Source organism: Pygocentrus nattereri, chromosome 13, assembly GCF_015220715.1.
Source record: "Pygocentrus nattereri isolate fPygNat1 chromosome 13, fPygNat1.pri, whole genome shotgun sequence".
NCBI lineage: Eukaryota > Metazoa > Chordata > Actinopteri > Characiformes > Serrasalmidae > Pygocentrus > Pygocentrus nattereri.
Window position 1 is genome coordinate 33473737 of NC_051223.1, and position 27648 is coordinate 33501384.

Here is a 27648-nt window from a genome sequence, read left to right on the forward strand (position 1 = left end):
ACAGTAGCTTTATTTCTAACAGCACACCTTCTGAGGAGTGAAAGGATGGTAGGGGTTGGGGTGGGTGGTCTAAACTGTTGTAGGCTGGAGAGGTGAATATATGTCAGATTTTGTGATGTCACAAAAAATTAACCATTGAGCCGTTATTGTAACATAGTCTGTATGGACTGGATGGTACATTTTGTAAACTTTAACATTGTTTACATACTACATCAAACTCTTGAAAAAAATAGTATGGTATGGTATGGGCTGTTTAAAAGTAATTGTAAAACTGTGAAACATGGTAACAGTGTAGTGACCTCATGAAAGCGTTGACTATGAAGGAAATCACACAGACAGAATGTATATATCATCCTTTAATAACACATTATCTCTTTCATTTGTAAATCCTTGGCTTTGTGCAAGGCAATGGACATTAATGTGCTTTGAAAACCTGTGAAGCCTTTTCCAGACAGGCAGGACCACCAGCAGCTACATTGTGATCCTGATAGGATCAGCTCTGCTTTTAGGCCACATTACTGACAGTGCTGCTGTTCGGGTGGAAACAAGACTGTTCCTGTCTTTCTGAATGGTGCATTCATTCGAGCTCATTTTGATACAAAATCTGTAGCTTTTCGGTTTCTTTGTTCATTCACAATGTAGATTCACTGAGTTTTTAACGTATTTGTCGAAATATGCGCATGTTTGCATTTGCTAGATTTTCAGGTAAAAACAAAAGTTGACACTAATAATATGTATGACAAATCTGAATAAATAAAATCTTTCAACATTAACGTAAAAGTTTTAAAATGTGAGAATGGACAGTCAGCCACAATACATAAATACATTTACAATACCTACAGCTTTACAAACTTTACATGGGTTAAAAAAATGAAACTGTTTAGTTGGTAAGACCCAGATAAAAAAAATATATATAAAAAAAAAGGTAAAAACAACACTGCCATTCAAATCAAAAACATCTGGCTGGAATGATATGACGAGACTTGAAAGACACAATTTAAGACCATAATGAAATAATTAATTCAAATACGGTCGCTTTTTTGTCTCATTACAGCTTTTTAAACCCATTTTGTAGCTTTAGTATTAGCCATTATATTACAGATAGATATGATCTTTAAGAGGTCAAGTGCATAGCAAAATAGAAGCTAATTTCATTCAGTTATGGGGCAAATTCCTGACCAACTGGTATATAAAAAGCACTGAACAGAAATGTATAAGGCAGGTTTGATCATTTAAAATTGGCATAGTCTGAGAAAATGTCGACAAAGTCTTGTACCACTCTGTAGCAGAAGTCATACTGTTCCTAGAGAGAGAGCGAGAGAGAGCGAGAGAGAGAGAGAGAGAGAGAGAGAGAGAGACTGATTAATATCTAAATAAGCCAGGAGATTTAATTCACTATTCACAGTTATTGAGTGTAATTCACATTCATGTTGTATACAGTCGTATGCAAAATTTGAACATTGTTTCTTAATGGACATAAGTTAACACATGCTCTACAAGTGCATGATACTTTTCTACAATTTGTGTAGCACAAAATCTATTTATTTGGCTAATATAACATATTTGAAAACATAAAACAACAAATAAAAAATGTGCCATGACTTTTGCACAGGCCAATGATTTTGTTATATTTTTCCCAATATGTTAAATTAAGCAAATATTCAGTAAATGTGCCTTAAAATGTACAAAAGCATGTTCTTTGTAGAGCATATGAACACTCAATCATCAAAACATGTAAATTGGCCAGCGACATCCAAACGTATACACTGTAAACTGTACAATTTGGAAGCACCCTTATGTAATCAAATTGACCACCCCCTCTATTGCTATACTGCAGAGCTTTGTGGGAAATGTTTTTCTGGAGGTTGAGTACATACCACGGTCTGCACCATGTGTGGCCTTTGCATACGCAAACTCTTCACAGTCTGAAAGACGTCCAGCAGGCCCTCGGCTTTCACCCGCTCCAGAATATTACTGAGGGCAATAAACGTACCGGTACGACCCGCTCCGGCGCTACACACACAAACACATGTATGCATTCACAATGCATGTATAGAAAACAGGGCTGTGAAAAATGTATCCTGAAATAACCGAGATCATGTCAAATAATCTGATTAGGCAATTATGTAATAATTGTGACTGCATTCACATAATGCATACATAATGATATTCAGTAAAGCATGTGCACATTTCTTTGGCTAAACTAAAATTCTTTGGTTATTTTCAAGAGAAAATGTGAAAAAAAGTTTGCTTTGCTGCTTTTTTGGCCTATACATTGTTTGTGAGGCCAGAGATTTACACCCTTATAAAATAAACCATTTACACATCTAATACAGATAAAAACATTTTGCTTTTGTTTTAAGGAACAACTGTTCATTACTGATGCATCTGTATCTTCTAGCAATCATGTGGCTGTGAATCAGTATATCGTCACTGTCAGAGAATGTCTCAAGTATGTTTTTCATGTTGAAATTCAAGTCACAAACTGAAGTTGGTCTGGAGGTAAAGAGGGCTCCTATGGTAATAAATAGGTGTGCCTAAAAAAGTATGAGAATGTGTAGAGTGTATCACCTGCAGTGCACAACAATGGGGTGGTTGCCCGATTGTTGTTGCTGTTTCTGCACCGCAGCGATGATATCGATCATTCCCTTCCCTTCTGCTGGAATGCCAATCTCTGGCCAGCCGTGGAAGTGAAAATGCCGGATCAAACGCGTCTCTGTTTCCTTTAAAACACACACAAAAACAATAATTCAGTCACACTAAGTGTAAAAAAATAAATAAACGTGATGTATGACAACAACAGTGTTGACAGCTATTCATTAATAGGCAACAATAATTTTTACACATTAAAAAAGGAATGTAAAGGAGATCGTTTGTATATTGGTTCTTTCAGAATGATAACAGTGAACACATATCATAACAGTGTTTAGCATTATCTGGATTATACTGATTACTTGTACTTACTGGTTCATATGTGAGTACCAGGTCTCTGAGGCTGAAGGTGTCGTCACACTGAGTATCTGCTTTGATCTCTATTGTGTAGTCTCCGTATTTCACTGAGTCTTCTGTTGGCCAATACTGAAAACACTTATCCTGCGAAAAAGAACACACACACACACACACACACACACACACACACACACACACACACACACACACACACACACATATTCACACCTTTAATTAGATGTGAAATGTTGGTCTCAGAACTTTCTGGCTGACTCCAACCTGACTTGACCCACAGCATCACAGTTTGAATATTAACCTGAACTGAACCCGTAAAAAAATTGTCCAAACTCGACCCCAACAACATCAACTTTTCAGTCTGAAAATGTATCAGAAGCATAAACTGGTCTGAATTAAATGAAGTGCTGAATAAAACCTGTATAGTGGATAAAGCGGATAGTGCTGCTTAAATTACTGTGTAGCGACAATATCAGCTGTCATTAAATCATGGATACATAAAATGAAATAATATTAAAATAATATGAAATAATAAAATAATCAGCTGTCCAAAATTAAGCCTAATTCCACTTGAATAAATGTATTCATGAAGCAATTTTCAATCGACATTCCTTTTTTGAGTTTTCTGTCTGCATAAACTTGTCATAATGCACTGTTCTACTTCCACATCCATTTTCTCACAGGCGTGGGCTTTGGGGGCCTCAGTGCTAAATTCACAAGTGGGTGACTACAGAATGTCAGCTTTAAAGCTGTTTTAAGGTAGTAAAAGCAGAAAGGAACAATAAGGTAAGGAGTGCAGCTTAAGAAAGGGTAAATGCAAAGTAAAATCTGGTAAAAGTGGGAGGTGAATGTGAAATTTGAACCTGTCCCTACGTATCTGGGAAATCACGCCCAAACTTTTCAAAACCCAATGTGAGCAGTCAAGTCGGATTGGGACAATCCATCATTATCTATGATAACCCATACTCTTAATTTGCCATGTTAAGGACATTACTGTTACAGTACACTGTAACAAGTGGTTTAAGAACTAGTCATCAATGAATCCTATTAGCATAATTTATGGTTTGCCCTCATTCAGCATGATGCTCTTCTGGCAGCTCTGCAACACAGTGTTATTACAGTCCAGTTCAACTTCATAGCGTTAAGTGTGTGTGTGTGTGTGTGTGTGTGTGTGTGTGTGTGTGTGTGTGTGTGTGTGTGTGTGCGCGCACTCACCTGTTCTCTCTCCTGTAGTTCTGTAAGCATGACTATCGAGTGGCACTTCCATTCCCACACCATCCTCCAGAAGTCCTCCACAGTGTGAGCCAGAGGACCCTGTGTGGCTATGAAATAGTCCTTCTGCCTGTATCCCTGTCAAACCCACACAAACACAGGTTAAACATGCACATTAGCACATATATAGTTCCGGACTATAGTTCCGCTGTAATGCTCCTTGAGTTGGGCTATTTAAAAATGTGCAAACATTGCAAGGCTATAAAAAGTACTCAAGGTTGCATAGAAGGAAACATTATCTAAGAGATACCCATGTGTACCTGGAAGCTTATTTAAATGAGCTATTTTACAGCATTCACGACCTGTAATTAAAAGGTGCTTTTAAACCTTTTTTGGTTGGCTGTCTGGCTAAATGGCTATCTCTGCCACTTTGTTTGTTCTTCTGTTTTAGCCACATGATCTCTCAGTGCTGTTGTAGGTTTTACTTCATACGTAAGGAAAGCAATCTAACAAATCTCAATATTCATAGATGTTCATTAATATTGTCACAGAAAATGCTTTTTTTCATTCAACCAGGAAATGCATGAATAGGAATATAAGTCACACATCAGACATGGAAAGAAGACTCATGCATGTTTTATGCAGTGATACAAACACGGTAGCACACAGAAAGCTCCAATTCTGCACACTGGCATATTTTACTAGGTACATGACAGACTTTATTCAGTAATATAACAGTGTCATATTACCATTACGGTAACTGTTATGACAGATGCCATGACAGATGCCATGTTTAATGTAAATTTCACAAAATGTAGCCTAGTTAGCTGTCCTGTACGGAGCCCTGCTGGTGACATGCTGTATAAATAAAAATAATGTGTGGCCACGACTTAATAAGGCGTGGGAATGAGATGATTAACTCGTGGCCACAACTTAGTAAAGCATGGGATCAAGATCCTAAAGCATGGCCACAACTTAGTAAGCCACGCCTTACTAAGTCATGGCCATGACTTAATCATCTAATTCCCACGCCTTACAAGTCGTGGCCATGCATTAGGATCTCGTTCCCACACGTTAATAAGGCGTGGTCACACATTATTTTTAATTATACAGGATGTCACCAGCGGGGCTCCGTAAGGTCCTGACATTGAACATTATGATATATGTAATGATGATTACTGATAACGGTAAAATGACAATGTTACACAACTGGCATAATATATTATAGCAAAAAATGGCAGCAAATGGCATGGTTTTGTCAATGTTGTGGAACAATGTTAACATTAAACCTTCAAAAAATCTCCAAAAATACTGTGCTACTTACTTATAGTCACTGTTATATTACAGTGTTTTATGCAATAACTTTCTTTTCACCACACACACACCACTGACCTTGGGTCTGCATTAAACTGGTGCTTTAACCATTAATCCCACATCCGTCACATATACTTATTAAAAATGTAGTACTCACATCAATGAAAGATGCATTAATGTAGTCTGTGAATTCTTGACCTCTGCGCATGGACAGAATTACTCTGTTGAAGTCATCTACAACAAAGACCAAAAAAGTGCTGCAGTTATCCTAATGTGTGCAATAAAACACAGTCATTAAACAGTATTGGATGGGCACTGAAGGCGGGACTAGGTTAGCCTAATGCATCAAGTAAACATTACATATTACATACACTTTCCGATATTCTTTGCCTTGTCGTCCTGCTGCATTTTCACACAGTGAATGAGATTTTGGGTTGGTGAGTAGTCTGCCAGTACAGCAACCACAATTAGTCCAGGATGCTGGGAGTGAGTGCTTGGTGGAGCACAGCTCAGGACTCATTAGCTCAGTGCCATGTGTTTGTTTTCTTCTTCACTGTACATATTACTTGTGTACTCTTTTGTTTAATGCACAGAGAGTTCAATTAAGCATTTAATTTGTAAATCAGCACTTTGTGTTTGTGCACATACATCATTTGAGTGAGGCACTCTCAGGCATTATGTTATCATTTTTATAACATGACTGTTTGTTGATGTTTTTTACCCAGTAGCAGTTATAATTCTCTATGAAGTTTGCAAACTGTGTTAACTCAGCAGGACTTATTAAGAACTGGCAAACATACTGTGGCAGGAAGGACATTAATGGGTGAGGAAAGGAAGTGTGATTTTAGATTCACTTCCTTATAAACGAGGCTTGTTTGCATTGCTGGGTACTACACAGGCATTAGGCATAGACGGTAGGTTGTATTTAGTTTTCTAATAAAGTGAGCACGATTAGTAAACTGACTTTCAGCTTCAGGGATAGCGTTGTTGTTTCTTTGCTATCAGCAAGAAAAAAACACAGAGGTGGTCACAGTTCATCTTTACGTCGCATTTTAATGAGATAAAAACGGCCTACAAATGTGAAAATGTTCAGTGAATTTTGTCCCTTTAACTTTGTTCATAGACTTTATCCTGCTAATGACTTTAAACATGAACATGTAACTGAAATCAATAAGGCTTCATGTTGCTCTTAGTGCTGCTGTTCTTACATGGAATAATCTGGAGCACTCGGTTCTTCTTCATATTCGCTGGAAGATTGCCTGTCCTCATGTTTTCCTTCATAATCCGCATGTTTGTCAGTTTCTGTAAAAACAAGATATCGTTTGTCATGATACATCAGATAGAAAGCTTTTTATCATTCAGTTCTGTTTAAACCTCTTAAATCCTAGGGCTGTTATTCAGTCAGATGGTGGTGTTGTTCAGTCAGAGTAGTTGTTGACCATTAACTTGGTGCCAGTCGTGGGCTGGAGGTTAGGGAGCTGGCCCTGTGACCGGAAGGTTGGCAGTTCAATCCCCAGTGCCGACAGAGGTGTCCCTGAGCAACACACCTAACCCCCAATTGCTCCCCAGGCGCTGTGGATAGGGCTGCCCACCGCTCCAGGCAAGTGTGCTCACTGCACCCTAGTGTGTGGGTATTCATTAGTGTTTATGTGGTGTTTCACTTCACGGTTGGGTTAAATGCGGAGGTGGGATTAAAAAAGTATCACTTAACTTTTCAGAATTATAAAATAATTTAGAAACAAACTAATATGCATGTTATCTAGCTATGAGTGTGAAGAATGGAGCCAGCAACTGGTCTTTAGAGTTTAAGAGGTTGTGATACAGTGTAGGGCATGTGATACTACTAATATTTAGTTGCTGTCAGAATAAAACAATTTAAGTTTTTGACATAATATGGAAATACAGTCTGCTCTGTACATTGTGTTAAGGTTTCAGGATTAAAAGCCCAATAGAAATGGTCCAAAATTGCCTGGAAACAATCTGGTTCCATTAACTCCCACTCAAAATGAAGATCATTTTTTCCTCATGTAGAGCTCTGTAAGCCGTTTGGAAGACAAAGTTTTGTCATGAAAGTGATGATATTTTATTAGTATTTAACTTCATTAACGATGTTTTGTTTTCCAGAGTTTTGCTGGATTTTACACTGTAAAAGGCACTGTGCTCACCTTAAACTCCTCCTCCAGCCCTAGCCGGTCCTGTGGTGTGCAGGTGTTGTGGAGTTTGTGTAGGTGTCCTTCCAAAGAGGACACGTCCAGCTCAGTGTCCCCATAGAGGAAGTACTCTAGCAGGGCCTGGTAGATGAACGAGTACTGCATCTGCATGACACATACTTAGAAGCATTAACGGAATAGAGAAGCAGGGGAAAGTACCTACAAACATGCAGGATTTCATAGAATCACAGTCACATTGGTGATTTCCAAGGCAGTTTCTCTTCTCTTTTATTTATTATTTTTTTTAAAGATTTGTATTAATTTCGCTAGAATAGGGCTGATGAAGCCACAATACTAAATTAGAGTGACTGGTTTGATGTGAACACAGCTATACTCCCACCTACCGATTTTGCAAGTCAGTCGTTCTCTTTGAAAGACTGAAGCAATACATGTTAGTGAAATTTATTCACTCAAGTAAAGAGAAATGGCCAAATTCATGTTAATTTGTTTGGCTGTTGTTTTGACTGTTGAATGACAATCAGCAAAAAAAAAGCTGAGCATCTTCAGTCACTCCACAAAGCTGAGACAAACGTACAGAACAGGCTAGCTGATCAGTGTAGCTGATTCTTATATATACACCTTTAAATCTATGCAAATTTTCTGTAAATTAGTCAATCCTGAATCAGATCTATTGAAGTTATTACAGTTGCGATAGACGTGAATGTGAACACCAAGGACCACCATCTCTTCAGTAAACCAGCAAACTGACTATGACTTATTATATTATTTTTATTTCCCCCAATTTTTACTCAATTTAATCGCCCTCATTTCCACTGCGCTACTTAGGACTCCCGCAACCACACGATGCAATCAATGTTAGGAGGGTGAAGGCTAGCATAGGCTTCCTCTGAGACCTGTGAAGCCTGCCACCGCTTCTTTTCAAACTGCCGCTCACGCAACGTCACGGGACAGCCGAACGTGCTCGGAGGAAAGCGCCAACCGGCTGATCTGTTACATCACCTAACAGACATCTGCGCTGACTAGAATCACGTTGAGTGATGGGGGAGAAAAGGGGGGCCATCCTACCCACCCAGAGAGAGCAAGGCCAATTGTGCTCTCTAGGACTCCCAGCTACAGACGGCTGTAGCATCACCAGGGATCGAACTTGCGATCTCCGGATGACAGGGCCAACGCTTTTCTTGAACATACTGTATCATGATGATTACTGTATCATCGCTTCTATGTAGGTAGGCAGAAATCCACACAGACTCGTCTGTCTCCTCACCTGACTTAACATTACAGCCTATTCTTCAAGCAACTTTGTGACAACCATCATGAAAAAGATGTATCAATGTATCAAACTACATGTTATAAACAGAATACTGGAATAATAAATACACTTGTTGTCTTTAAGGGTAGTTTTAAGAACAAGTAAACACCAACGAGTGTTCAAAGCCTGTAAAATGCAGTACAGGGCAGCCTTACAATTTCGACATACAGAGTGCATCACTTCAGTTTGTGGCTATTTTGAAACTGGTCAGTGTGCTTTATACTGTTCAAGTTCCTTATTAAAAAATCCGAATCAGATGTATAAGGAATTTCTCTTGGTGCAGATGTCATCTTAAAATTAAATCAAAATACATAAATATAAAAAAGATACACTATAAACATGCATAAAATAGAATATACCAAATCAATCTGTGAGTAATATGGAGAATGTGCAGTGGGAGTGAAGTACAGTTGCAATCAAGTGTTGAAGTAGTTTTGAGGAACTTAAGCATGTTTAGGATTTGTGTAGCAACCATGTGCCCTTTTAATAGTAATAGTCACATTGTATATTGCAGTTTCATGAGTAATGTTACTCATGCATTTAAAAAAGAACATTGCTGATACAGTATAATATTTGGTACAGTAATAGTTACAGTTTTTATGCAGTGAAACGCACTCACGTCTGTCTGTATAAGCTGCGATCGCTGGTCCCGGATTCTGGACACAAACCCAAACACGTCGACCTTCTGTTCCTCATGCTTCATGTCAATCATTGCATCTATTACAATGAAAGTGCCTGTTCTTCCAACCCCAGCGCTGAACCACACACAGAAACACAGTAGAAAAACATTTATTATTCATTCATTTAATGCTTTCACATTGCAGTTAAACACATCTGATTTTAGAGTGAGGTTAGACACTGTTACAGCTATAAATTTAATATGTTTCTCCACACCTAGTAATCCTTACATAACACAAAACGTTGCATCTTTATAGAAGTAATGCTCACTATATATCTGTTTTGTCACCAGAGGCCAATAGCCAAACAGCTAAATCTCAGTATGTTTGAAAGGAGCTATTCATCCATACAGCCTGTGTGTATGGCTGACGTCGTGGTTAGATTGTGTAGGATGGAGTGGAGTCCATGGGGCTCGACCTGCGACTTGCACACTTGTAGTGCTGAAACGTGACACACAGCTAGGTCATAGGGGCTTGATCAAACTTTCAGACACTGACCTACATATTTCGGGCTTATTTCCCTAACCACCCAACAGAATGAATAGCCCTCAGTTCCCCTAATTCAAATCATATGCTAATCGTTTTGAATAATGCATCATTGTCTAATCAAATAAATTATGCATGCATGACAGATACCTTCCAAATGGCACAAAGGGTCCACAAGGTCTTCTGAATAATGGGAGCGAAGTGTAAAAATTGGCCTTTTCCAGAGAGTTTAAAAGTCAAATGCCTACTTTCATACTGAGTGCTAAAGCCACTATTTGAAAAGTTTGTTAAGTATTGCAATAATTTGGTGAACACAATAAAAGAAGCTGCAGTTTTTTAGACAAGTACCAGTATTGGACATATTTCTGAATCAGATTTCTATTAGACATTATAGATTAGCACATATTCTTTTTCTTTTCAAATTCTTCTATTTTTATCATGATTTCCAAACATGTGGCACATTTAATATAATTGTGTCATTAGAATATATTTTAAGCCACAGTCATGACAGAAACCTAATTACTATAATATTAGATTCCCCTAATTCTAAATGTAGTCGATCAGCCAAGACATGTTTGATATCTGAAGTTTGCTTCTTTAGTTTTGCACCAGGGCTAAAATGCTATTGTTGCTGATAGGTAATGGATGTTTATAGTCCACCAAGTAGCACTGTGAGAACTGCACACTAAACTATCACATATATTGTCACCGTTGGAACAAAACCCTCTCTATTTTTTCTTTTTTTTTCATTTTGATGTCATTTGAAAGCAACAGCTTCTCTTTCTGTTTTGTGGAGGTGTCATGATGAATGGACCAATAAAAACTGAAAGGGACAATTTTGGAGATTTTTGTCCAACAGCAGTGATATACTGGCTGACTAGAATAATGAGCTTTATGGTATTCGCTTTCTTTACACATGGGGTCACTGGGTTTTCCTTCAGTCATGCAGTCTAACGTCCCTGTATTAATTTCCAGGTCTAGGCATTCATAGGAGAGTGAAAGATTCTTGGTCTTTTACATGTTGCTTTTAATCATGCTATGATAGAATTACTACTCAAAAATGCCTGTGGTGAGAATGAAGGCTAACACGTGCTTTCTCCAAGTCATGTGAAGCCAGCCACCACATCTTTTTACAACTTTAGCAACATCGTTGGACAGTTCAAAACACTTGAAGGACAATGTTAATGGCAAAATTCACACACAGTGAAAAACCCACAGGCATATATAACATTCACATTCTCCTGTAGGTGTTCTTTAGTTTGACTAAGATTGGAACTTCACCTCTCAATGGGGGTAAATCTTCAGGTCTATGTGTCTGAGATGGTTTGCATACCTGCAGTGTACTACGATGGGTCCACCATACGATGGGTTCACATGTTTGACCTTCTTGAGAAATTTGAGCATGCCGATGGGTGAGAAGGGCACGCCAAAGTCCGGCCAGCTGGTAAAATGCAGCTGCGTAACCAGGCGAGGGTTTTTAGAGCCATCACTGGCCTAATGGGGGAGAAAGAAGAAGCTTTTTTTTCCCAAAGTTACCACTTTAAATAAAAAGAACACAGACTGGGAATCTTCCTTCTGCTCTGTTTAAAACTTTCAGTACCTTCCTAAAAATTATCAGAAAGGAAATTATAAATATTACAAAATATGATCAGTTTACTGATTTACTCTGTTTCAATATGTTGGTTACTTTTTGGCTCTATAAAGTTTCCAGTGGATGGAAACTTTTCAAAGAATCATTTTTTAAAAATGAGTTGTGTGAGTTTGAAGAGCCTTTTCATTCACAAAATATGAATATTCTATACCAATTACAATTGTTTATATAACCATACATCCAAGCCAAGAGCATGCATACATGCACACACAAAGAGGCGGGGCACTGCTCATAGAGCTTTAAAAGTGATGATGTCTAGTAAGAAACATGTAAATCTGCCTTTAGACCACAGAGTATGTCTGCAGTCAGAGGTCTAACAAACTGCTTAATGATGTAACTGTCTCTGGGTAGTTTTAACACTGTTGCCTTCCTTATTTTTCCTATTGGTTGAGTTTTATTTTCCTGGCAACACCTAAAAGCCAAATAAATGCACGGTCTCATTAACAATGCCATTGCAGCTGGGAAAGAATCTCGATGTTGCCTCAGCAGGCTGCTGGTTGAAGGGGAATTCTAAATTTCTGCATAATTCAGTCATTGAGATGTAAAGCAAGTCATTCAGAGTAGGCTCAGGATTCAGGATCTTCAACATAAATAAAGTCATGTTATTTCTGTCCAAAATGATCAATGAGCCTACAAGTGTCTTCTGAGTTTTTATATGTAATATTATGATAGTAAAATAGTAGTAAATTGAAAACAATAAGGTCTATTTAAGGTCCTTTAAGGTCTATTTTGCCTTACAGCGCGCTTCAAGCACCCTGCCATCAATAGATTTAAATAAATACATTCTAGACCAAACCATTCTCAAAACTATCATAAAATATAGTTTTCCATACCAGGCAGCATAACTTTGTCACTATGACCACCATTGTGAATAACTCTGACACAGCAAGTTTCTCTAGAATGAAAATCAGGACTTTCAGTTTTAGGTTAATGAAGTTAAGTCTTAACATATTTTAACATGTTTGTAATAATTTGATTTAAACATCCATACTGTGCACAAATCTGTTGCTTTCTTTGATATTAATAACTAAAAAAAAAGCAAAACGTACTAATTATGGAGCAAATTAGACTAGACAGTGTTTGACTTTTTCATTTTCTGCTAGAACACTAGAACGTTCCAAGATATATGGACACACCTTGTTTCTTGCTTCAACAGAAAGACTCATAATTGTTAGTTTGTACATGATCGTTTTCTAACCACAGACGTGAGTACATTTCTGACATCTCACAGCGAACACTGCACTCAATGAGTCACAACTGACTGGGGGAGTAAAGGTAGCATTACTGGGTTCTTGACACTTACAGACTGCACACAGAATTTGCGTATTGTGTAGTCAACCAGTACAGTGAAATCTTCCACAGCAACCCGCACATTACCGTACGTCCAGCAGCCCTGGTCAGGCCAGTACTGGTAACACTTGTCCTACAGTGAGAGAGAGAAAGAGAGATTGGAAACTAAATCATTTAGAAAAAAAGTGTCAGAAATCTTACACAATTCTGCACAGACTTATGTTCTCATGAGTCAGGTAGATTTCTCTGAACAGAGAGAAAATATACCTAAAAATATGGAAAGTGCTGAACAGTTGCTGATTTCTAACACGACAAAATTCCCAAAGAAACAGGATCCAATATTTTTGTACAGACAAACGCAGTTAAGCGCAGTTAAGTGGCTCAGTGAACACTCGTAAGAGCACATGTGGGGTTAAGGTGACTTCTGAGCCTCTGCAATGCAAATCAGCGAGCTTAATCAGTTCTGCCCGTCAATCAGAATTAGGCAGCCTGAGCTCGACGGATAATACACACTTAATGACACTCTGCTGGCTAATTATGATAACGCCTGAGAGGGCTTTATTAGCCATTATTTAATCATCGATTCAGCGCCAAGGCAAAGCTGATTTTAATCTCCCACCCATTCTGGCTTTATTGATTTGTCTCTGAGCTTTCAAAAGCTGCCTAAAGACATGGTGGGGGGGTGGGCGGCAGGAGGGGGGGACCTCTGTTGTTAAAGGCAGATGACCTCTGCGGGAGGATGACAGTGAGACATGTAGAACGACTTCTTTTCATGGTTGCTGGAGTTTTAGGGACCTCGGTCTGCAGCGTGTAGTTTAGTTGGCGCTAAGCATCGAGACTTGTGAAAACTTTCATGTCTTATAAGACAAACAAAACAAAAAGTTATGGCTACCTCTTTTCTCTCTTTCAGGTTGGTGAGCATGACAATAGTAGCTGATTTCTGTTCCCAGATCATTCTCCAAAAGTCAGCGACAGTCTCCTGTTTTGGTCCTGGAGTGCGCACACACACACACACACACACACACACACACACACACAAATGAAAGCAACCTGATTTGGTAGCATAAATCAGCAAATCTCAATGATGGCATCTGATGTTTACATTCCAGCTAGCTGTGCTCACCTTGTGCTGCGATGAATTTGTTTTTGTCTTTGTAGCCCTGCAAGACACAAACCAGGTTTTACACACATAGAATCAAAGAAAAACATGATCACTTTGTTATTGTGAATATTTTCCCATTGTATTAAAAATACATACATACTGTACTGTGAAACTGCAGGCACAGATTTAATGGGGATGGTGTGGACATGTCTCCTCTCCAGTGTTTGGAGTGAGATAAATTGACACCCTCCAATTATTTGCTATATATATATATATATATATATATATATATATATATAAATAATAAACTAGTCTACAGCATTAGTATTTTTAATTCAGAGAAGAGCTCCAGCCTGTGGGTGATAACAAGACCTAACAAGACCAAGTCTTCAGTGAATGGGAGCGAAGGGAACTAAAAATCAGCTCACTGGCTGAGAAAAGCATTTTGCGCTCACTGGCGTCCTGAACTCCTATAACGGGAGTTCAAAAATGCAGTGTTTAAATATTCAGTGCTGTTCTGTGTTGAGGGCAGTTTTTTTTTAATGATGAAGCATTAAGCTATGATTTTGCACACATGCTCCTCAGGAATCCATTCATTTTGAACTAGCTCAGTGAAAGTCCCAGGTTTAAATCCCTATTTTCTGCTTTACGGTCCCACGCACAGGCTCATGGGAAATGCAGTCCGTATTCAGTCAGCATCTTTCATGTTGCTTTACCGTAGCAGATACAGCAAACACACGAGGATGTAAAAGAAAGGTAAACTAAGCAGCTACCTGTGATCATTTAAAAGACTGCCAGCTTGTTATTGGCTGCAGGCTGGAGCTCTTCCCTGGATTAAAAACACTAATGCTGTAGACTAGTTTGTTACTCACAGCTAGCAAGCTAATTTAGCGGGTCTCGCAGATGTACATCTAAATGTATGGGGTCGGATTTTGTCACCTCATTTTTGCCTGAAACGGCACACCTAATGTAAAACAAGCACTGTTCCCACATACATTGGGCTACAGTCATGATCTTGAACTCATTTGAAAGATACCACACAACTTTTCTCCAGAATTATTATATAAATTAGTGACACAGTGTAACAGAAGCTAGAATGGACAAGTTTATTTCCACCTGACCCACAGATCTCTAAACTGATCTCTGACTCTTGTCTTGCTATCAAGACAAGGTATGATTTAAAAGGTATGAACTCTAAACTATGGCTGTTGTAGATTAACGCTTCAGCACTATGGTACACTACAATGATATTTTGATATCACTCCTCAGGGAGTGATATGGTGAGTATTTTACCTAGCGAACACTTAACCAAAGTATTTTTTTTTTTTTTTGTGAAAAGGTTCATTGTGCTTCTCTCTCAGTGCTCTGTCTAACGACTACACTAGTCTGTGTGCAAATGTCAATGAAGAAAAGGAAGTTCAGTATTTGAATTTTAGATATTCAGAGTGTCAAGGGCAAAGCATGAGTGTGAAGACGTTTTTAACATGCAGAAAATCAGTGGCACACTTTACTGCTCTTGGTTAACCAGCTCACATCTTAATGGACTTGACCATAAATTCAAACTTGTGGGTTAGAATTATATTTTTTTAATCAATGAATCGGTTCATTTAGGTTGTTAAGCAGTTTTACAAAAGGAGCTGCAATACAGTTGTGAACATTTCTGGTGACTATACGATCGACAGTTCAGGATGTTTGATTAAATACAATAAATTACAGTAATTTGAAGTGTTCAAGGGAAAATGTTCTACATATCCAAACAACAGTTTAATGGCACATTCCTTATGTGTCCTTTACACTAAAAATGAGTATGAAATACATTTCAGGGTCAGGTGGTATGAACAGTAAATCCCTCCAAAGTTTAATTGAAACCTACACCACTGTGTGCAAAGTGTTCTGAGAAAAGGAAATAGAAAGCTATTCATTTGAGCAGTACACACGTATTAGTTTACACCACACTAATGTTACAATAAATAAAAATAAACAGCACGCTCTAATTGGAGGAGTGCTTATTCATGTGATAGCTTAACTATTTCCAAAGTTCTTCTTGAGGAACAGTATTTACCGCTATAATCCAATATCTAATCTATCAAAACTGTATTCTCCTAACCAAAATATCAATAACTTTACAGTAATAACATAATAAGACGGTTTTGTTTTCAGTATTTATGTTTGTTTGTATGTTTATTATAAAGCTATAAGATGTTTAACAGGCAAAATACACTGACTGCCAAGATAAACTTTCATGGCTATATAGTACTTCTATACAGCACTGTATATCACACAATCAGAATAAGTGCTGTGGAATATATAAGTATTGTATATTGTTGCTGTTTGGTCCAAAGCCTGGTATCTCCTAAATGGTAACTTCACAGGAGAAAGAAAAACCCTCAATAATTTTTAACATACGTTAATCTAATATTTTATTCTCACTCATTTCTGTTGCTCCCTTCATCATGAACTCTTCATGTGGTGTAAAGGACAGTTGTCAAATTAAGTAAACAGATCAAATTTGTTCAGACAGTGACAGTATGTAAGTAATAAAACCGTTGTGAAACATACTGTAAGTATTGTGAAAAATCATGAACATAAACATAAATACATAATATATCAATATTATGTATTTCTATACATAATAGATAAACATAAGATCATAAGAATTGAATACTTACGTCTATATAAGAAGCATTTATATAATCTGAGTGTGGAACACCATCTATCTGTGTCAGCACCACTCTGGAATGGTCATCTGATCAGCAGAGACAAACAGAGAGCCATTTACAACCACACAACACCAAAAACACATATTCACCTCATACATGGAATGAAAAACATTTGCGAGGATGAGGAAAGGTCACATTTTGTTTGTTGCTAAATATTTTTCAGTATTTAAATATTTAAGCAAGACTAACATGAGCATGAAATTACATGCATCTTACTGTCAAGATGCCACTTTTGAGAAATGTATTTTTGACCACAATATCAAATTTATTTAAAGAATTATTATACAATGTATTACTTTTACATTTATAATGTAAAAGTTATGTTCATGGTAAAAGATTTCTTGAAAATATGTCTGAATATGTCTGTCAGACAGCTGTGAAAATTCATCAGGTTCCTATAACTTAAAAATGAGTTTGCATGATATTTTCTTTGTTTTCTTTGTTTGTTTGCTAGTTTTCGCATTGGTTTACATTGTTTTCTAGTACTGAATAATGTCTAGAAATGAAATAATAAGCCTTAAAATGTATTAAGCCTGGATATGTACTTCAGCGTTGCACTTTACCTCACATAAGGTGGGCCATGATCTCCCCTATTACTAATGTTCAAGTAGCACTGAAAACCTTTATTTGCTGAATCAACTGCACAGTTCCTGCAACTGTAACCTAAATAAAAAAAGAATTAAACCTGAAGTGCATGCGTTAGTAGATAAATGTGGATCTACATGTGGCAAATTGAGCTTGAACACGTGCATCAGAAGGAAATAATAAGAGCAAATTCAGTTCTGCACCTGGTCTCTGAATACTATACATAGACGGGTGCGCTCTGTACAATTTAACACAGGAAATGCAGTGAAAACCACAAATGTAGAGAGGGTTCCTCTCTGTCCTCATAGTCAAAAGTGCTGTTGGTTACATAGTGCTGACTATCTGACTGGCAAGAGAGAGGGGGTCAGAATAGATGAATGAGTGAAAGAAAGAAAGAAAGAAAGAAAGAAAGAAAGAAAGAAAGAAAGAAAGAAAGAGAAAAACTCACAGGGGAGAATGTTGGGATATCTGTTCTTTTCTTTGTTTTCTTCTCTGTTTGCCTCCTCATACGATCCTTGGGGGTTACCTCCAGGTAATGACTGCATAGAACAAACAAACATGTCCATAACCACTGACTGAAAACATGTTTTGTGAAGTCCACAGGAACTCTATTTGCTTTTCAGGATGACCCAAGCAAACTCAGGGCCTTGCACTTTTCACAATAAACACCTCGTGTCAATATCGTATAGGCTTTGTTATGCGGTATGTGCAGCACTTTGTTTAACCTTTCTAGCTGCTTCCTCTCTGGCTCATGCAGCTTAAGTATCCATTAGGATTGCAGAGGGTAAACATCCTTTCCGTGTCGCTTGGAATTCATTCAGTAAATCAGTGCGTGGTCGCTGAATCACCAGCCGCTGATTCAATTTAGACCACCATGGTATGACTCCTGAATCATCAGTCTTAAATTGGCAAAGAGGGTAATTCTTCAATGAATCATCCGGGAGTGAATCAATGACAAATGACTCTCCTCCATCAGAGCTGCATTTAAACACTGTGGGAACTGAACGCTAGTGACATGTCAGCAGATGCAGCATGACGTTTCCCAATAAACCAGTGAATGCATTGGTTGTATGTGTCTGGGCTAATTTAATATCATTTAATAATGCAAAGTCAGCCTATTTCATGGTGAGATATTCAGACTTAAAGTAATAAAAAAACATTTTCTGCCTGCAAACAACACTTAACATGTCTAGCTACTTTGTTGCTACCAAACACAATCACATTCTCAACATCTCCACAGCACTCCTAGGCTGTTTCTTTCAATGTGACGAATGTCTGTGTGATTATTTAAAGGCGCAAAACAGCTGTGTCAGCAGGGATTCTCCAGTTTCCTTTTTTTAAGTCTCATAATAGCTGTGAGCAGGAGGCAGAGAGAGGACTCAGAAAACTCACACTGTACTCTTCTCTGAAGAGTTTTCCATCATCGGCCGAGCGGATCCGATATTCCTCTTCCAGGTTGTCTACAGGAATGGGGAAGTATGTCTTCGATGTGGAGGGTGATCTGGGCAGCAAGACCACAGTTTGTTGTTCTGTAAAGACAGTAACAGTGTTTTTAGTAATTCAAATCAAAATGATCAAACTGAATTGAATTCAGGTTGAATTTGAGATTCCTTGATTTCCTAAACAGCTGTAATGGAATGGAATCATTCTGAGTGTAGAAATGTACCTCTGATGTTTAGTATGGCGGCTAAATCATCAGGGATGCTCCAATATGTGTGCTGTGGGCTGATGCCCGTTCCGGTACATAGTCTCTAATACCAATAAAAACATTTACAAAATGTAGAAATTGTGGACTAAATATAGTAGGTTTAGCATTACAGAGAAACACTCATCTATGGAAGGTTACAAATGCAATAAAATAAATAAAATGCATATATTTTATCACAGTAGCCCAGCTTTGCCTAAATATTTTGCTCCTCTGGAGTAATATGAATGTGTCATGAAATATTTGTATCCGATACTGATACTTTGGAAACAAATAGCCGCTGATTCTTATATGGTCTCTAACATCGGCGCTTTATTCCATATATTAGATGTTAAGGATGCTGTCGGAACAAAACTTTGTATCTTCAAAGTAACAGCTTTACAGGAGAAGAAAAAAAACTACTTTATTTTTTTAATGTAAATCAATGGAACCAGAATTTTTTCCAAGTAATTTTGGGCCATTTATTTTAGTCCATTCATTGTAAAATTTACATACAATGTAAAGAGCAACAGGCATTTTCAAATGATATCAAAAATGGAGATGTGAGGTTTTGTTCCAACAACAGCCATATGTTACACTAGGGAAATGCCAATCAACAGTTACTCAATATGCAAAATGCTCTCATCTGGGCCATTAAAAGTACTACCACTATATTTTAAAACAACTGTTGCAAACAATCTGACCAGAACTAATCACAATAATGCAGACAAATGACAAGTTGTACAGTACTGAATATGTCAAAACTAATGTGTTAACAATGACAAAGGTAGGCTTTGTTAAATGGCCAATCTTGGTAGTTAATCACGTACACTGTAGATTCTAGGACTGCACGCATGGGTTGGACATTGCATGACCATATCATCTCTCAGCGTTCCAAAGTGTATAAACCCAAATATATAAGTGTAATCATCAAAAATGACCCACAAATCAACACTATATCATACACATCAGATGAATGAGTGACTCAACGGGAGCTCAGGACCTCAATTAGCTCTTTAACACAAAGCTCAGTTGGTTAACACAAAAGGCATATATCCTAACAGCAAAGCAAGAGAAAGAGTTTGAAGCAACGACAAAGCCATAGAAAGAGTTTGAAGCAACGACAAAGCCATAGAAAGAGTTTGAAGCAACAGCAAAGCAAGAGAAATAGAGTTCTATATTCTGGGCAACTAGCAAGCCGCAGTTTTTTCTATACTGAAGTGTCTGAACAACAAGAAGCTGTCCAGAACTCCAGCCCAAGTTCTCAGAGTTCTTCCCCCTCCCTCAATCAGTCTTCCCTCATGCTACCACTCAGTAGAAGACATGGTCTGAACTCACAAATGGTAATATAAAGAATTGCCTTCAACAGTTTAATTCTCTTTTTTACAATCTAAAAACATCAAGCATACATGATAATAACAGAGTAAGCTACATAGCTAATGAACAAGCATTCCTCTAAACGTGTGGAGCTTTTGCCCTGTGAATTTCAGTGAATGTGAATTAGGTACATTTAAGTGTCAACCCAACTGCTAAAATGAATCCATTTTAAATTCTGTTTTATGTGAGGCACTATGATGTGAAATTGAATAACTGTCAAAAACCATCACAATCACCTCGGAATAACCATCTCACCATCTATCATCTCAAATAACTATGATTATGTAATAGTTGTGACAAGCTTAGGTTTAGCTGTATATGCGGTCAGACCATATGCTTCTCCTCCTGCATCTCAAAAATGACTTCTCCTTTAGGATACCGAGTAACAGATTCACGAGTACTCTACCCCACGCAAAATGCTATTGCGAGGTCTGAAAGCTCGCTGGAGATGACCTTTGATATTTAGGGCCAGGGCTGTTGAAACACATCTGACTGATATATTTCCTGTGTGTTAAAACATCTCCTTACACACACTCACATTGCCTTTGATGCCAAAATGATCTTATATGAGCCTTCATTTCCTCACTGTAATTTGCATTTGGATGTCTGATCTATCTAAACCGGTGCTATAACAGGTTACTGTACTCAGGGATGTCACGCAGACACACAACACATTTAAATGTAGAAGCTTGGATGTCGGGTTAAGTATAGAATTCGCTAGACAAGAAATCTGCAAGACCTTCTAAAGAGCTTTCAAGCATTATTCTTTCCTTTAATCCAGGGTAGGGCTACAACTTGTTCAGTTGCTTAAAAAAGCCATTTAGAGTGGTTTGATGTGAAATGTTCTACTCACAACTCGAATTTCTTTACAGTAGTGATGATAGGAACCAGGGGTTGCAATGTCTCCAACACAAATATAGCCATTTTATTTATCATCCAAAATGACCAGTGAACCAACATGTGTCTTCTGAGTTTTGATGTATAATATGAATAATGGGAAAATAGAGGTACATTTAAAAAATATATATTTTTATTGGGGACTATTTTGTCTCACAACACCCTACGTGGATCTCTCCACCATTAACAGATTTTGAAAAGATGTTTAGGCTCAAAACCTCAAAACTATCATAAAACAACAGTATATTTTAGAAATACTGTATCATAGTGAAAGTCAAAGTCTTCATATGCATATAAATCACATCCTCTTTTCAATGGATCATGCATGCATGTCCATATTAAAGTCCGAAAACAATAAAACAGATTTTATTACAAGTGTAAAACGTTTTGTTTCCAGTCATGCTCACATTTTTAGTGGCTCTTAATATCTTCGCAACTGTGGCACTGATGGCTGGCACTGTGTTTGTGGTTGCTTTGTAGCCAAATGTGAAAGGCCCCCAGCTTTAACACTCTTAAAACAGCAGACTTACTGTACTATACATTTGTTCCACTGATGTGTTCCATTTCCTCTCATGTCTGTTATGAGTGGGCATAGGTGGGGAACAACAAGCTACATTTATTCAGCTAAATGCGCTTAAGTAACATTTTCTACATTTGTACTTTTTAAGTTTTAATAGCCTTTTCTCAATTTTAAGTTTAACTTCTAGTCGAGGATTTGTGAGGAAAAGATTCTACACTATATTCAGTCACATTTTAGTCATTAACTAGTTAATCTTGTGTTTCACTTCATTGTGTTATGTTGTTGACAGCATCTACACTGATTTTGTAATTGGTGGCACCCCTGACTTTTGGGGTTTATCATCTTATATTAGATTAAGAGTACATCAACAAGAGAGGAACGGAGTCTAACAAATTTGAGTTCCTATGCTGGATGTACTAAGTTTCACTGTAGTTCTATAAGTTACTAGTTTATTTGACTTCTGTACTTTTACACAACTTTGCACTATCACTTCTAAATGTGACATAAGGTTAGAAGGTTAGACCTGAATTCAACACCATCAATACCTCATGACTGGGTTTGACATAGGTAAACCAGGTGTATAGCCAAGGATAGGCCTCTGCCTACTCAGCCTGATCACATGCCAACCTAATAATTATTAAGACAAGGTTTTTAAGACAATGCAATTCGTTTTTTGTGCTGTCACTGTATTATCGCCAATCAAATCATTTCACTCTCTGAGAATCTCCGCCTTACTTTCTCAACCCTCCAATCACTGCTCAGCAACCACTGCTATCTGCCAAGCCTTTACTTCATTGTCAGCACACCAGTGTTTCAGTTTGAAGCTCCGGTCGTGGTTAAAGTAACGGGCATTTTAAGGAGCATTATGAGAGAATTGGTCATTTCCGCTCTGTAAAAGATTCAGATACTGAATCTGACTCCCCTTCACATGCATACGTGTCGCACAGGCATACGGATGCTACTATGGTGATACACTATGTGTTAACAACCCAAATCATAATACAGTATAAGCTGTAGTGTCCATATGCCTGCAGGACATGCATGCAAACGAAGGGTAGTTGGATTCTGCTAGGCAGCTGAAATTATGCACAACACCAGCAAAGGAAACATCAGAGGGTCAGACTCAATGTCAGTGCAATGTCAGACTCAGAAAAACGTCCTTCACATGTACTTATAAAGGAAGACGTCGTACTCTGAGACACATAAGCTGGTCGTCCGTCCCACTGCCGTCTTTTAAAGCTCAGAGTATAAACCTCGTCTCCTCTGCAGACCAGTTTCTGCTCCGCCATGCTGAACGGTATAAACCTTTCGCTGTGACGCGCCGCACACGTGCAGAACATTCATACACTTTCCGATTGGAGTGTAATCAGATTCAGGCATTTTCATGGATATTATTCTTCTATTTAACGGGTTATTCAGAGGTTTACCCACCCCGTTCAATCGGATAGAAATTGTATTCCAAATGGCCTCAATTGGATTAGTCTATTCCGATTGAGGTGTTTACATGGACGTGTTCTATTCCGATTGAGCTATTAGTCGGGTTATTAATGGATTATAAGGCTGCATGTAAACGTGGCTATTGACAGGGATAAACACTCTGCTGTCAGATTTTCTGTTAACCGTGAGACTGATCACTACAGCTAACGTGACCCGTAGTTGTATGGTGTATGACGTGGTGCCATAAAGTGTTCTCGCAAGAGATCTCATACCTGCTCCTCCAAAGGTACACAGCGCTATAGCAGGTGTTCTGGGATGGGAGTGGAAACGACAGACATGCCATTCTCCTTATTTTAAGTCAGTGTGCTATCAAAATGATTTTGAAGCTATTATTCTAGCTAATAAGACAACAGGTTTAGGTTTTTAAGTTTGCTGTGTTGTTTGTGCACCTCTCAGCTATCTGGTTTTAACTTCATGTTAGTTATGTTGTGTTCATGCCTGTGGTGAGTGGACGCATGGTTTATAGTGTTTATTTTGAAGAGCACTGCAATGTGAATCCAGTATTCTGGTTGATTGACAGAATGTAGTGATGTTACCACAGGGTGGAAGTGCTGGAATAGGTAGGGTGATGACTGCATGGCTGTCAGGAACCAGCTACATTCTGATATAATGATAATGCAGGACAGAAGTTGTATCTAACAAACTGGCCTACCCTCTCTTCCCAGGCCTACTCAAAAATGTATTTCTGCCTACACTCCTGAAGTCAACAAAAACCTGCTGCCTACCAAGAGGATAAGCTTGAAAAGTAAAATATTTTGATGACTACTCAACAAAATATTACAGACTACTCCCTTCTGGGGAAAACTAAAAATAACTTGAATTAAAGTGCAATAACATTAATTATCTTCCTCCAGTCATAACAGAGCCCATGCTATGAATTAAAGAATGAACAATACTTTTGGCACAGACATAACTTCCATGCCAAGTCATTCCAAAGAATATAACACAGTATGACGTAGGAACACCTAGTCCACCCCAAGAGCATACCAAAGCTCAGCGTCCAGGCTTGTATCTATGACAGAAAGTAGTCCTGCATTAGTCTTCAGAGAGTGCAGAGAGAATGAATGGAAGGTAAACACTTTAAACTAATCACTTATATTACTAAAAGTATGCACGTTACACTTAGCTTGAATCATCACCAGAACTAGTAGACTGCAGGCTACAATTTCAGCCTAATTCTACATACATGCATTGTCTATATAACAACCTATTGAGATGACCAGGCTTATAATTCACAATCCAGTTTAATTGCTAATATTATATGGCAAGAAATCCCACTGTCTGTGATAATCACTGCTCTACAGCACGTCAAATACAACGCAGTGGCATTAAAATAACAAAAAGATGCTTGCATTTTGTTTACTGTTATAACAACTGAACATCTATTCGAAGGCTGTATCAAAGGCTCCTAACAGCTAAAGTGGTTGGGATTGACATGTTTCTTTGTGAATGACCCAGAAAGCATGGGCTCAGTTTGGTTCAAACTGAAACTTAGGAATGATTAATGGGAGAATGAGAAAAGAATGAGAATTAGAAGAACCGTGAGTCAGGCTGGCAAGCCATGATGGGTAAACTAAAGACAGATATGTCAAAAGAATGATTCATTTAAAAATTGACCATCGGTTTGGTCTCAAACAGAATGTAGTCACAAAAAATTTGTCTTTGTTAGCGTACACTTGTGTGACATGTAACACAGTTAACAGGGCAGACAAGTACAGTCTGTCAACAAATTCAGTTTGCTGAAAAAAAACCCATCTTAAAAGCCATTGGAAAGGAAGTATCATCTGTCTTACTGTTAAACAGCTCTAATTAATTTCCTAGCCTGCAATGTTGTTTGGTTGCACTAGTCACAGGCCAAAAACACAACAAAATTGAAAGAACAATCAGGTGAATTTTGTGCAGCCTATCTTTGGAAATATTCTCCTCACTTTATGTGAAATAAAAGTGATAAAGTAGTATGTAAACATTGTTAAAGTGCACCCTTGACTCCTCAGTCCAAACAAACCATATATAGAAACTAAGATGTGAAACTAAGTTAAGATCTGACAAGGCCAAGATAAGATTTTTTGCAAATTCATCTTAGACAAGCAAGTCCAAGGCATTACAACTTATCTTACAGCATCATATGTTAAGGGAATCCGAATCTACTCTATATAGGTTGATAGCCAATGTTATGTCTGTTACCAAGCAACCAACGATACATGAGACACAACTGAGATGTCAACATAAAAAAAAGTTTCTTAGCCAAACAGCTATCCTTGTCTAAGCATCAAAACTAAACTGTGATGAACTGGAAATTTGGAAAAGTGAAGAAAATCGTGTGCCCTCTGCTGTTTAACAGGGCAATGCCGCTGTTACAACCGCACAGTTTCCATTTCCCAAGACCTCAGCCAGTGTTAGACAGGCGCTATCATTGTTTCTCCAAAAAACGGCCACACGTCCACTGTCTCTTCATTTTCCACCAACATTGCTAAAATAGTTTAGTTGCTAAAAAAGACGAGTGTATGTGTCTGCGCATTAATAGTGTGCAGGATTTTTTTAAACCACTGAGTTAGAGAAAAACAGCCCAGTTTCACAAGTAAAAATCTCTTTTGTAATACACATGTAAATGTAGCATCACTATTGCTAGCTAATGCTAGTGAACTTGTTACACTACCTGTCACAGTTGCCTAAAATCTCTCTTGAAAATCTCTATTCAGTAGAGTAGATAATGGTAAGAACAGAAAGTTAAAACAGAAGATTCAATAAATTTTGATCTAATTAAGACAACCTGTGTACTCCTTTATCATCTGGAGTTAGGATAAGATAATGAACTTGATAAAGAAAAAGGTTATTATGTAAATTTAGTCCTAACTGAAGCTGTCATGGTGACTAAACACATAAGATGTCAGTGTCAGGATGTTTCTGTAATGTGGGCTATGGACTGTTTTGACTCACTAACAAATATATATATATATATATATATATATATATATATATATATATATATGTGTGTGTGTGTGTGTGTGTGTGTGTTAGTGACATTTGTTAGTGACTCAAACAATCCATAGCCCACATTACAGAAACATCCTGACATATATATATATACACTGATCTTACAGGGAGCCCAGGTTGCTTTGTCATTGAGGCGCAATGCAGGGCAGCCAATCAGAACAGAAGTCTTTATATATAAATCGGTCATATAAAGGCACAGTAACACAAAACAGCCTGTATCAGTCTAAGACTGTAAGCAGTCTAAAAGGGAAATTTAAAATGGACTGTTGTTACTACAAAAAACCTGACAGACATCACACCTCAGGGGAAACATGAAATGAAAGACAAATGTAGGACATAGGCCCTTTATATCGTGGCATGTGCCACAGGCTGAGCTGCCATGGGAAGTTTAGGGGGTCAGTCGTTCTAGGAACGTGCCACACTCCTGGGTAAGAAAGATGCTCATTGTTGCTGCTGTTTTTAGTGTAGTTGTGTTGCTTAATGTAAACTCTGTCCGAAGAGGGTGGGCTTTGTGTGTATCTAGTGGTTGGAAGTGTCTACCCTCCTCGGATGTCATGTCCTCCCGCGTTGCCACCTCCCTGTGTTTCATTTTGGGGTTAGCGCTGGGCTGGACATTTCTTGCTGTCTGTTGAGGTGCCTGTTCAAAATAAAAGAGCGTTCAACTATACGAGCTTTTCTGCTTTCTGAGCCGATGTTACAGTGTGCATATGACTAGCCAGCTGAATGTGGTGGGGCATCCTTAAAATACTGTATTCACTGATTTGTGTGGACAATTCAGATGTAAACTATGTATACACAGGCTGTGAGTGGAATTGTTTGAGACTAAACACTGCGTGATGCAAGCCACAGGGAAACGTTGAGGGCTACAACACTATAATGTCTGACTCATTACAGTGCTTTTAGACTTCAACACCCAAATGTAAAGCAGAACAGTTTAAGCATGGCTGATCTAGCTAATCAAAGTGCATTTCAAATCTAGAGACAACATTGCCTTCAGGTTGGCCACTCATAGGAGATTTAGCTTATGCCAAAGGAAAAATCTCATACTTAAAATGAATTGTGAGCCCCTCCAAACAAGAAAGGGTGACACCCATTAGTGACAGTTGGGCGTCTCCTAACACTGATCTAAACCAACCGCTCTACACAAAGCTTCCTCATCCTTGAGGTTCTCATCAAAAAGCAGCAAAATTATTAAAGC

The 27648-nt window shown here is 38.1% G+C and overlaps 1 protein-coding gene across 5 annotated transcripts in view; it reads right to left on the reverse strand.

Moving 5' to 3' along the window:
• Positions 1 to 341: 341 nt before the first annotated feature.
• The window catches only part of ptprea (protein tyrosine phosphatase receptor type Ea), a 120254-nt gene continuing 92947 nt past the window's right edge, over positions 342 to 27648 (reverse strand). For 3 of the 5 annotated variants that reach the window (XM_017701284.2, XM_017701275.2, XM_017701312.2), the window contains 16 exons: positions 18874 to 19010; positions 17930 to 18020; positions 16846 to 16922; positions 14198 to 14234; positions 13967 to 14064; positions 13088 to 13207; positions 11467 to 11627; positions 9590 to 9725; positions 7656 to 7805; positions 6699 to 6792; positions 5648 to 5724; positions 4180 to 4314; positions 2965 to 3093; positions 2572 to 2723; positions 1878 to 2013; positions 342 to 1303 (listed from right to left, as the gene is read on the reverse strand). In XM_017701284.2, the coding sequence (XP_017556773.1) occupies positions 1229 to 1303; positions 1878 to 2013; positions 2572 to 2723; positions 2965 to 3093; positions 4180 to 4314; positions 5648 to 5724; positions 6699 to 6792; positions 7656 to 7805; positions 9590 to 9725; positions 11467 to 11627; positions 13088 to 13207; positions 13967 to 14064; positions 14198 to 14234; positions 16846 to 16922; positions 17930 to 18020; positions 18874 to 19010 (1805 nt within the window). In that variant the 3' untranslated portion in view covers positions 342 to 1228. Of the gene's footprint in view, positions 1304 to 1877; positions 2014 to 2571; positions 2724 to 2964; positions 3094 to 4179; positions 4315 to 5647; positions 5725 to 6698; positions 6793 to 7655; positions 7806 to 9589; positions 9726 to 11466; positions 11628 to 13087; positions 13208 to 13966; positions 14065 to 14197; positions 14235 to 16845; positions 16923 to 17929; positions 18021 to 18873; positions 19011 to 26990; positions 27088 to 27648 lie in introns of all 5 variants that reach the window. The other 2 variants (XM_017701302.2, XM_017701293.2) reach the window with 1 other exon arrangement.